The sequence below is a fragment of the Plasmodium reichenowi genome, chromosome 14 (genome assembly GCF_001601855.1).
Source record: "Plasmodium reichenowi strain SY57 chromosome 14, whole genome shotgun sequence".
NCBI classification, from domain to species: domain Eukaryota; phylum Apicomplexa; class Aconoidasida; order Haemosporida; family Plasmodiidae; genus Plasmodium; species Plasmodium reichenowi.
Window position 1 is genome coordinate 1,113,737 of NC_033659.1, and position 13,151 is coordinate 1,126,887.

At 18.4% G+C, this 13,151-nt stretch overlaps 2 protein-coding genes across 2 annotated transcripts; both read left to right on the forward strand.

The window, feature by feature from the left end:
• Nucleotides 1-1,063: 1,063 nt before the first annotated feature.
• PRSY57_1428700 (rRNA (adenosine-2'-O-)-methyltransferase, putative) lies at nucleotides 1,064-9,565 on the forward strand (the record flags this gene model as incomplete). Its single annotated transcript, XM_012909887.2, has 1 exon — nucleotides 1,064-9,565. The coding sequence occupies one exon, from the start codon at nucleotides 1,064-1,066 to the stop codon at nucleotides 9,563-9,565; it is 8,502 nt and encodes a 2,833-aa protein (XP_012765341.2).
• A 680-nt stretch (nucleotides 9,566-10,245) lies between these two features.
• On the forward strand, nucleotides 10,246-12,447 carry PRSY57_1428800 (diphthamide synthesis protein, putative; the record flags this gene model as incomplete). The annotated part of the gene is made up of 1 exon (XM_012909888.2): nucleotides 10,246-12,447. One exon carries the CDS (start codon nucleotides 10,246-10,248, stop codon nucleotides 12,445-12,447), a length of 2,202 nt encoding a protein of 733 aa, XP_012765342.2.
• Between the last annotated feature and the right edge of the window lie 704 nt (nucleotides 12,448-13,151).

The following is a 13,151-nucleotide window of genomic DNA, read 5'->3' on the forward strand; positions in this document are numbered from 1 at the left end:
TTTTTATATTAAATTTTTTTTAATTATTTTTAAAAAAAAAAAAAAAAAAAAAAAAAAAAAAAAAAAAATATATATATATATATATATATTAAAAATCATATATATGTCAATTGTTAATATTTTTATACATCTTATATTGATTTTGTAAGTGTCATTAAATAATGTTCAAATGTTTGTAAACTTTATAAATATAAATAATATATATATATATATATATATATATATGAATGTATGAATATTATAAATATTATAAATATTATTACAACACAAGAGAAATATAAAAGTATTATAAAAAAAAAAAAAAAAAAAATGGAAAAAATAATAAATTCCTTTCATAATATTATAATTATTCTATTTTTTTTTTTTTTTCCATACAATAGTACAAAATGTAGGTTATTATTACGAAGAGGCAAAAAAAATAAAAATGAAAATAAAAATGAAAATAAAAATAAAAATAAAAAATTATTACATTATATAATATATATATATATATATTTGTAGATATATATGTTTGTAACAATGAATGAGAAAATATATATAATATATATATATATATATCTAATATGTTATCCTACTCTCCAAAAATGAAGAATTTAAATAATAAAAAATTATACTTATTATATTTTTATTATTATATGTATTCAAATTATAAAATGTTCCTAAGAATAATGTATAGAAAATAATTATAATTTATAATATTTATAAAAATATTTTATAATGTATAACAACTATAACATTTTTATATTCTTATCTTTATAAGGTATAGGAAAAAAAAAAAAAAAAAAAAAATGACTAATAGGTTTATTTATTTATTTATTTATTTATTTATTATTATTATTTTTTTTCATCTTATGAACTTATAAGTATTATATAATGTTATTATAATAATTTACATCCATATTGTAAAGTTCGAAAAAAAAAAGAAAAAGGAAATAACATAAAAAATTAAGTAATAAACAAATAAACATATAAACTTATAAACATATAAACAAATAAACATATAAATATTTAAAAATATAACCTTTTCGTTTCTATTTGCTTATAATGTTTAATCATTATGGTAATGAATAGTGTAGACGTTTTAAATTTGTTAGTAAACTTTAGTAATAGTAATAATATTAAAGAATATGATGATGAGTTAACTAGAAATTTTTTTTCACATATTATGTTATTATTAATTAAAGATGAAGATAAATATGAATTGTGTAAAGATGTAAACAATTATCTTTTTGATGAAGTCATAAAAAAGGAAGAAGAATATAAAGGAGATATAAAAAATGTAAAAATGAACGATGGGGGAAAAAAAAAAAAAAAGTGTGATAAAAAGAATGATGGAAAATACGGAAATAACTTAGAAATTATAATATTGTTTATAGATTGTTTATTTAAAAAATGTTGGAACGAATCATTTTACAATAATAATAATAATAATAATAATAATATAGATATATCATGGGTATATAAGTTATTACAATTAAAAGATGGAGAAAAAAATAAATATTCTCGTATTTTGTTGAATTTATTAAAAAATATATTAATAAAGATACAAGAAGAAATTCCGGATTTCTCAATTATCATCTTTTTATTAAAACATATACAAATAAAAATACAAAATCATATAAAAGAAAATCAAGATAAAAATATGTATCTTTTTTATGAAAAATGCAAGAATAAACTTACTGAATTATCATCAAAAGGTTTATACATGTATTCTTTTAAACATTTATTAGATAACATCTATGTTAAAAATGAACTCTCTGAATGTAATGAATATGAAAAAAAAAATATTATATACAATAAAAATAATGATGATAATAATAATAACAACAACAATAATAAAAATAATGATGATAATAATAATAACAACAACAAGAACAATAATAATAATAATTATTATTATTATTTTCCATATAATATATCTGGTGCTCATAATATAAACCATAATAATTCTGAAGGTATAAACAATATAATACCTACAAGTAAAGAAAAAACATATAAGAACCTTTTAAGCACATTCAATTTAAACTTTGAACATTTGTGTGCATTGTTTGTTTTATATTTAGAAGAGGTAAAAGGTAACAACAATTATAAGATGTCAACATTTACAAATGAAGTCGTTGGTTTATTGAAAGATGAGATGTCAAAAGAACATAATATAAATATTGATTATGATGATGAGTTTATAATTATGGAATTAATTAATTATATTTTATATCATATAATTTTGATTAATGATAAAGACATGAGAAATATTTTAATCAAAGATTTTTGTTTTGCTGTAAAAGAATATATATATCCTACACATATATTTACAAATGTATGTTTAAATATAATTGATTTAATGTATTTTTTTCTTACGAATGATATTTCAAAAAAGAATATAGTTAATGGTAATATTCCTATTATTAAAACGGACAAGATTCGAAATGGGAATCATAAGAATATTACTAATAATGTAGATATGAAAAAAGATGATACTGTTGAGGAAACGATTCAAAGTAATGAGAAAAAGAAGGCATTTATTCTATATAATAAGGAGAATGATTGTATTTTAGATATATATTATAAATATATGATAAATATGTATAATACAGATATAAATATAGATGAATATTTATTAAACGATATATACAATTTTATTATTTTATATATAGATTATATATATAATGAAGAATTTGTTAAAAATGGTTATATAGATGATATAAGATATTATTTTTTATTATTTAATAAAGGATATATGGATGAAAATGTTTTAAAAAAGTTGTTATATATTTTTAATACACTTATAAATATATGTCGTAAAACAACCACACAAAATGAAAATAATGAAATGTCCCATTTTATAAAGGTATGGGAACATTTTGAATGTATTGTTAGATGTATTGAAAACTTTTCTGTACATCTTTTAAAAAGCAATTGGTTTAAAATAGTAGAGCTTATAAATATTGTGAGTTCTATAAAAGTTATGTATGAACAAAAATATGAAGATGATAAGAATCTTTTTGATGTATATGATGAATATAATAATGATACATACATACATATGAACCATTTTGGAAAAAACATAGAAAAAGATATAGATAATAATTATATAAATACAATACATAACAAGGAGAAAATTTTATTTTTTGATTATTTAGATTTTTATATTTTTCAAACATGTGTTAAACGTAGTTATAATAAAATGAGGAATACATATATGATGAAAGATAAAAATAGGAGAAAAGAACAAAATGATTTATCATCTGAAATAAATTTTGTTATATATATAGATTATATAATATTAAAATTAAATGAATATTTAATTTGGTTATTAATCTTACATAAAAATGATTCTGTTATACGATATTCATTATGTGGATTACTAGATTATGAAAATAAAAAAAATCTAGAAATATCAAAAATCCTTTCTAATGAAACCAATACAATTAAATATACAGATAATCCATTATTATGTAATGACATAAATGAATCTGATGAAAAAAATAAAATACATATATTAACTTTTATAAATAGTATATGTGATCATTTCTTATTTAATATATTTTTTATTCATATTGTTAAACCTACATTATTTATTAAAGGCGATATGTTATATTACGAATCAAGGATAAAAAATTTCATAATGTCCAAAATATTATATAAACAAAAGTATACTTATAATTATTTATTTAAGTTTATTATATCTTTAGGTAATATAAATTACTTTTATATGAACCTCAGAATAATTCTAGAGACATTACTTCAATCAATAAATATACACAACAATAATAATAATAATAAGGAGAATAAGGAGAATAAGAAGAACAATATATATCATCATACATTCAATAATATATTTACCTTTTATAATATGATTATTATGAATAACGAAAATGCACAAACATATCAAAATTATTTGTATAAATTAAATAAAGAAAATATAAACAAAAATTATTTTAACAAACTTTATTATCCATATAATATATATTATAATCAAAATATTCATAGCATTATTATTAATATTATAAAAAATGTAAAGAATATTTCCTTTAGTAGAAGAAATAATATACTTTTTATAATTTTAGAAATTATTATAAAAATGAATGACGTATTAAATATTTTTAAAAATATTAAAAATTATTGTATCTTCTTAAATTTATTTGAAGATTCCTTTTTTATAGAACATTTAAAAATTTTTCAAGATATTTTGAGTATTAATCAGAATCATTTTTTAAAAGATATTCTTAGACAAAAAGAACAAAAAAATCAAATGAATAATGATATAATAAATAAAACATATAATATATATAATAATGGGCATACGGTCCAATGTAATGATGTGATAATGCATCAAGAGACCAGTGCTAAAATTACAAAATTTTTGTTTATTGAAAATAGGAAAAAAGAATTATTAAATCATTTTATAGATTTATTGAATGAGCATATATATTATAATAAATATATACATTATTATGGATATCTACGATTATTTCATTTAATGTTGGTAAATGAAGGACAGGATAATAAATCAGAACTAAGAGAAGGAATACACCTTGTAGAGTATTATAATGAAGGATGTAATATGAAAAGTAACAATAATGAGAATGATAAGGAGAATGACAAGGAGAATGATAAGGAGAATAATAAGGAGAATAATAAGGAGAATGATAAGGAGAATAATAAGGAGAATAATAAGGAGAATAATAATAATAATAATCATCATCATCATCATAATAATCATCATTATCATAATAATCATCATCATCATAATAATCATAATAACCATAATGATGATGATAACCATTTTACTGGTTTGATATCCATTCTAATTTGTTATATTATAAAAAATAATTTACTTTATTATTTCAATAAATCATGTGTCGTTAAAATAATACATAACAATATAAAAAAATTGAAAGATATCATTATTGAGAATAATTTAATATTTAATGAAGATATAGATACACACAACAATAATAATAATGATAATAATATAACATATTGTTACAAGTTTTATAAATATATAGAATCTCTTTTCTTATATATGGATACTTTGGAATATATAAATATAAATGAACAATATATACTTTCTCAAAACCTAATTGATTATTATAATAGTGATTATCCCCATAAACAACATAGAACTTACAGGAATGCCGATATATATGTAAAGAATAAGACGAATCATATTGTATATAATGATGATGATGATAACAATTATTTTTTAGTTAATAATAAAGTATTAACTTACTCATCAGCAGATCTAGAAAAACAGAAATGGTATTGTTGTTTTTTTAATGATGTTAAAGAATTATATGATACATGTTGTGCTTATTTGTTACTTACAAGAAATAAAGATATCACAAAATATAATAATAATAATAAAAATAAAAATGATTGTGATAAAAATGATTGTGATAAAAACGATTGTGATAAAAACGATTGTGATAAAAACGATTGTGATAATATTAAATTATTATTAGTTTTGTCGTTTTTATCAAATATATATAATATATATAACCCAGGAAAATGGGATAAAGAATTAAATTTTAAAATACAAGAGTTATCATTAAAAAGGTTACATAATATAAAATTTATACATTCAAATAAATATTCTTTACATAATTATTATGACAAATTTAATTATTATAAATACAAATATTTTTATAATTGTTTCTTTTGTTGTGGTTCCTATATATTATTAAATGAAGAGGAACTGTTTATGTTTTGTGAAAAAATAATAAATGATATTGAAATATGTAAAGATGAATTAGTGTATATATATTTGATTATTAAAAATTATATGATACCATATATATATACTAAATCTAATGATAATATGAATACATCTATATATAATATAAAGCAAATGAACGAAAAGAAAAGGATCCTTTTTAAATTGTTCTTTAAACAAAGTGTTATATTAATCGACAGATTTTCTGTTTGTAAATATCCTATTCATTTGTTAGAATTAATATTTTTAACTTTATTTCATCCGTTATTAATACGATTTGAGATAAATAATTTTATTGACAAGCCAAATTACGATTCACATATTTACAACATAAGAGAAAACAAAAAAGAAGATATATATAATACAAAAAATGGAATAATATGTACTAAGGGAAATTTTAAAAAGGACCAAGAGAGCATATGGAATGATAAATATTGTCCTGATGAAAGATATCAGACGTATTGTAGCAATATTAAAAAAGAAAAATATACACATGGTGATAAAAAAAATAAAAAAAATAATGATAATCATAATGATAATAATAATGATAATCATAATGATAATCATAATGATAATCATAATGATAATAATAATGATAATCATAATGATAATAGTTATGATAATCATAACATGTATAATGATGACACGTACTTGTTATTAAATTATGTACGTAAAATTTTAGAGAACGGGAAAACAAAACTTTCGATAACAAGAAATATTGTAATACCCATGTTAACTTCATTCTTTTATAATTTAATTAATTATGATGATATAATATATATTAAAAAAGAATATTTAAATAATTTTATACAACTTATTGTGGATATTTTAATGTATAAAGAATACGTTTTATTAGATGGGAAAAAAAATTTTACAAATGAATCATTTAAAATAAGAAAAAATAATAATTTACTTTTAAATAATTTTATAAATGAAAATATTTGTAATTATCTTATAAACAAATTAGAAACGAACGAAGAAATATGGTTTCCTCCTGAACTATATGAAATCCATCATACTCCTATATTTTTAAGAATATTAACATTAATATTTTTAATTAATTTATTTAATATTTTAGATTGCACATATCTTTCATCTATAAAGTTATGTACCACAAGAGAAGACAAATATGAAAAACCTTCTTATAATAAAAAAAAAAAAATCATCTTATATATTTATGAAACATTAATTATTTATATTTTAAAAAAAATTGATAACAAAAATATTTATTATATGAATAACAAAAGTCTTAATATAATAAATAGTTCTAATGATAATAAAAGTTTTTTTAATATACAACAAAATAATGAAAAAGAAAAAATACCTCCTTTACCATCTTCACATGGACATAATATTCAACTCAGAGGCTTACAAGCTTTATGTATGTTAAGTAAATATTTTAAACATTTAAAAAAAAAAAAAAGAAAAGAAATTATTTCTTATATTAATATTATACTTATCTATGATCATTTAAATAATACTCGTCAATATTTAGAATATTTCTGTTTAGCCATTAGTCATTCTTCTTTTGTTTTGATGTATCCATATTTGATCAAATATTTATCACATGATAGTGTAAATAATCAACTTACCATAACATCACTAATTATATGCGCTTACTTATTTTTAAAATCGAAATTTTCTTATTATTCTTTTGAAGAATTATATATTAATTCTTATGCACAAATTTGTTGTACAAAGGAAAAACAAAAAAAAAGTTTTTTAACAAAAAATGGATCCATCCTAAATAAAAAAGAAAGTAAATTAAAGAGAAGAGCACAAGGGAAGAAAGTAAAACATATTATTAATGAGCTTGTGAAAAAAAACAAAAACGATGTCAATGGAATTGTTCAAGGTGTGAAGAAAATCAAAAATATAAGCACACATAAAAATGATCAAAACAGTTATAATGATTATGTTATAAATAATAATATTGTACATAATTTTGATAATAAAAAAGATGATAATAGAAAATATGATAATATAAAATATGATAATATAAAAGATGATAATAAAAAATATGATAATAAAAAAGATGATAATATAAAATATGATAATATAAAATATGATAATAAAAAATATGATAATAAAAAAGATGATAATATAAAATATGATAATAAAAAATATGATAATAAAAAAGATGATAATAAAAAATATGATAATAAAAAAGGTAAAGACCATAATTATAATATGATTAAGGTTGAAATGGTGAGAAGAAATGGTTCTTTTAAAAATAATGATTTAAAAATAAATGAAGACAAAAATAATAACATATGTAATATTTGTAATGAGAAAAAGGAAAGAAGAAAAGAAAATATACAAAATGATTACTTTTATTCTGAATATATATTTAAGTGTTTATTAAAATTATTATATAGTATTGTTTCTTTATGTTCATCTCATTCAGCTATTATAAGAAGTATGGCACAATTTATTTTATATAAATTTATTAAAATAAAAGGTACTTCTTATTTAAATCCTTTCTTTTCATCTCTTTTTTCATATATTAAATATAATAAGGATTGTAAAAGAATAAGGAAAAAAATTAAAAATCAATTTAATTATTGGAACGTAAACTTTTTTGATAATATACGTTTCTTATTACCTACGGAAAATTATTCATATAACCATTTTGATGAAGATAGAAATTATAATAATGTAAATACATTTGCTCATGTTCTGTATAATAACGAACTTGTAATGTCATACACTTTTATAGACAAATTTAAACAAATCGTTCAACAGGAAATGTCCTTAATGATCTTTAATATTGATTTAGAAAAAGAGAAACAAACAGCTAAAAATTACAAAGTGAAGAGTGAACAGAATGTCTCGCTAAATATGATTAATCGTATATATGAACACAACATCAGGACACATATGGAAAGGGCACATGACAAAGAGGGATCTTCTAAAAGTATGTACTCTGATGGTATAGAAGAAACGTTTATGAGTTATGATAATAGTGTTGATAAAAAAAGTGACGGTGTTAACAAAAAGAGTGACGGTGTTAATAAAAAGAGTGACGGTGTTAACAAAAAGAGTGACGGTGTTAATAAAAAAAGTGATGATGCTAATAACAAAAGTGATGATGCTAATAACAAAAGTGATGATGCTAATAACAAAAGTGATGATGCTAATAACAAAAGTGATGATGCTAATAACAAAAGTGATGATGTTAATAAAAAGAGTAACATTGCTGATGAAGATATACGAATTAATTGTAATGAAGGAAATAAAAAGAATATAACAAACATGTCAAGTGAAATAAATGATGATATAATTATATTAGAAAAAAATAAGAATAATTATCAGAAGAAATTTGATCCAATTTCCAATATTATAGAAATACATAATGAGTTTAGAAAAAATTATTTAAATAAAAAAAAAAAAAACGATTTAATAGTTATAGCATCTTTAATCGATAAATTACCAAACCTTGCTGGTTTATGTAGAACATGTGAAATATTTAATGTCAAGAAATTATTTATAGATAATATAAATATTATTAAAGATTATCAATTTCAAAAAATATCATCAACTGCTAATAAGTGGATGAATATTAAAGAACTCAAAAAAAGTAATATCATTAATTATATAATAAAAAAAAAAAAAAAATATTCTATCATAGGTTTGGAACAAACTCATAATAGTCAGAAATTGAATCATTTCGTTTTTCCTAAAAAATGTATTCTCATCTTGGGAGATGAAAAAGAAGGATTGCCTTCTTCTATTCTTATGTTCTTACATCATTGTATAGAGATACCTGGCCAAGGAATTATTAGATCCTTGAATGTTCATGTTTCAGCAGCCATCACTATTTACGAGTATTTCAAGCAGCAACTATAAAATTAATAAATGATACATATATAATGTATATATATATATATATATATATAATATATTTTTTTGTTTTATATTATATTATAAAATATAATCATATATTTTTTTTGCCCTATTTAAAAAAAAAAAAAAATTCAACAATATATGATTTTATATAAATAAAAAGAAATATATTATATATATAATATAATATATTATATTATATTACATTATATTTTATTTTATATATGAGAAATTTCTTTTTTTTTTTTTTCCCTATCTCTCCATAAAATAAAAAATATTTTATTTTTTTAATATATTAAATATATATATATATATATATATATATATATATTATATGTAATATTTTCTTTATTTTGAATCTATCTGTATAGATTTATATTTTTATGTTGTTATATACATTTGAAAAGTATCCATGATTTTTTTTTTTTTTTTTAAAAACTATGAAATAATAAAATAGGAAGAATATAATAAAATTATTTTTTAAAAAAAAATTTTGTACATAGTATAAAAATATCTAAATATATCATATTTTTAAACCAACTAATATTTTATTTTTTATTATTTCAAAAAAAAAAAAAGAAAAATTTTCCTCTTCCCATCATCAACATAAAATATATATATATATATATATATATATATATATATATATATACATATATATGTAGATTATATTAAAAATCAAGATGAATGATATTGTTGAAAGGTACGAATTAAAATTATTGATAAATATAATATTAAATAATAATTATAAGAATGTAGCTATACAATTACCTGACTGTATGTTGAAAGATTCTCTTTGTATTACTAATCTTCTGAAAAATGAATTTCAAAAATATAATAAGGAAATAATATTTAATGAATCTATAAAAAATAATAGTAATAGAGAAAATAAAAATAATGGTAGTATAAATAGAAATGATAGTGAATGCTCTCCTTATTGTTGTAAGGAAAAGAAGAATGAGGAGCATTTACATACAAATGAAGAAAAAAAAAATAATTGGAAAGATAATAAAATTGATGATGATAAGGGTAATATAAAAAGTTCTGTTTACGTTGATATTGTTGGAAATAATAACAACAATAATAACCACAATAATAACCACAATAATAACCACAATATTAACCACAATAATAACCACAATAATAACAATAATACAGATAAACATGTCAACCTTTATATTTTGGGGGACACCACTTTAAATGAATGCTGTGAAGATTATGTAAGTGCTGAACATGTTGAGGCCGATTTTTTAGTTCATTATGGAATCTCATGTCAATCATTTATTACGCCGTTTATTCCGTCTATATATATATTTAATAAAAAAAATATAGAAGATAATTTTTTTCATAATATTAAACAATATTTAAAAAACGCAAATGTTTTTAAACAAAATAAAACATCCATAATTTTATGCGATACCTCTTTTGCACATGTTTTACCTGAACTGGTCAGGTGTTTTTTTGATAAAATAGAAAAATATAATAATAAATGTACAGACCTAAAGAATGAGGAAGAGAAAGAAATTAATGATTCTTTAGGTTTTTATAGTAATAATAATAAAGTAATTTATAATGTGGATGAAAAAATGTATGTAAATAAAACATTTTACCAAAAAGGAGAGGATAATTATAATGAATGTAATATAACGGATTTAAAAAATGATAATAATAGAAATAATGATGATTATTATGATAACAGTGAAGATGATATAATATTTACGAATATTATTGTTTGTCTTTATCGAATAGCTAATAATATAAATGGGAAAGTGTGCTACGGTTTCTTTAATAATTATGTTGAATTTGATATTAAAGATAAGATTGAGGATAAATATTTATTTATGTGCGGACGTTTGGTTTTTAAAGTTTTTTATAATATGAAAAAAGAAATGATTGTTTATAAAATTGTTGAGAAAAAAAAAGAGGAGAGTCAAATATATGAACAAAATGGAGATAATGAATTAATAAATAATAAGAATATGAATTTGTTTATATTTTCTTCGGATAATAAAAATTTTATAAATAGATGTTTGTTAGAATATAATAATTGTAATAATATATATATATATGATACCAAGGATATATTCATAAAAGATAGAAGAAAAATAATTGATAAGGTTTTATTAAAAAGATATTCATTAATAGAAAAATGTAAACAAGTTAATAATGTTGGTATATTGATTTCTAATGTTAATTTAGAAAAAAATAAAGAAATAAGAACATTGATTAATTATATTTTAAGAAAAAATAAAAAAAAATGTTTTACTGTTGTTACAAATAAATTAAATACTGCTAAATTAGAAAATTTTTATGATATTGAAATATATATATTATTAACATGTCCTGAAAACAATTTATTAGAGTTAAAAGAATTTTCAAAAAAAATAATTAATCCGTATGAATTTTTTATAGCATATAATTATATAGAATGGGAGGGAAAATATGTATTCGATTTTTTTGAATTATTAAATATTTCTTCTATAAAAAAAGAATATCAAGCTATACATAACAATAAATATTTTTTATGGAATATTGATAAGGAATTTTTCACTTTAAAAAATCATCATAAGGATAATAAGGATAACAAGGATGAAAATGTAAATGTAATAATACAACAAAATAATTCAGTTCTAGACAAATATGATCATTTAATAGATTCTAATTTGTCTATTTCAGTAGAAGATCAAAAAAAATTTATAACGCGATTTCAAGAAGATTCTCAAATGTGTACATATTTTTTGAATATATTAAAAGAAAATAATAAAAGAGAATACAAAGGTGTTGATATAAATTATAATATTGATCACGTCCCACATATAGTTAAAGGATTATATGGAATAGCACAAAAATATGATACCGATATCAAGCACTCAAAAGAACAATGATACAAATTAAGCCTGAAGTTCTTTTTTAATATATAATATATAATATATAATATTTATTTAAGTGTGCATGTGCGTTATAACCAAAGGCCATTTTTTTAAAGATTCCCCTTTCAAGGAATAAAAATATAAAAAATATAAAAATATAAAAATATAAAAAATATAAAAATATAAAAATATAAAAAATATAAAAATATAAAAATATAAAAAATATAAAAATATAAAAATATAAAAAATATAAAAATATAAAAATGTATGTACGTATATATATATATATATATATATATATTTATATCTATTTATTTTTTAATTTTTTTTTTTTTTTTTAAATAATATCTTGGTCACGTTGAAATAAATATTATAATATACATATATAAATACATACATATATAATTATATATATATATATATATATGTATATATTTATTTATTTTTTTTTTTGTGAATTATATAAGTAGGTATTAAACTTTGAAATTTTTTTACAAAATATATGATATAGGAGATATTTGAAATATATCATTTGATCTATAATAAATATTTTTTTTATACATATTAATGTATTTAAAATAATTGCAAATAACTAATAAAATATACATACATATATATATATATATATATATATATATATATATATATATATATTTATATATTTATATATATATATTTTTTTTTTTTTTTTTTTTTTTTTTTTTTTTTTTTTTTTTTAA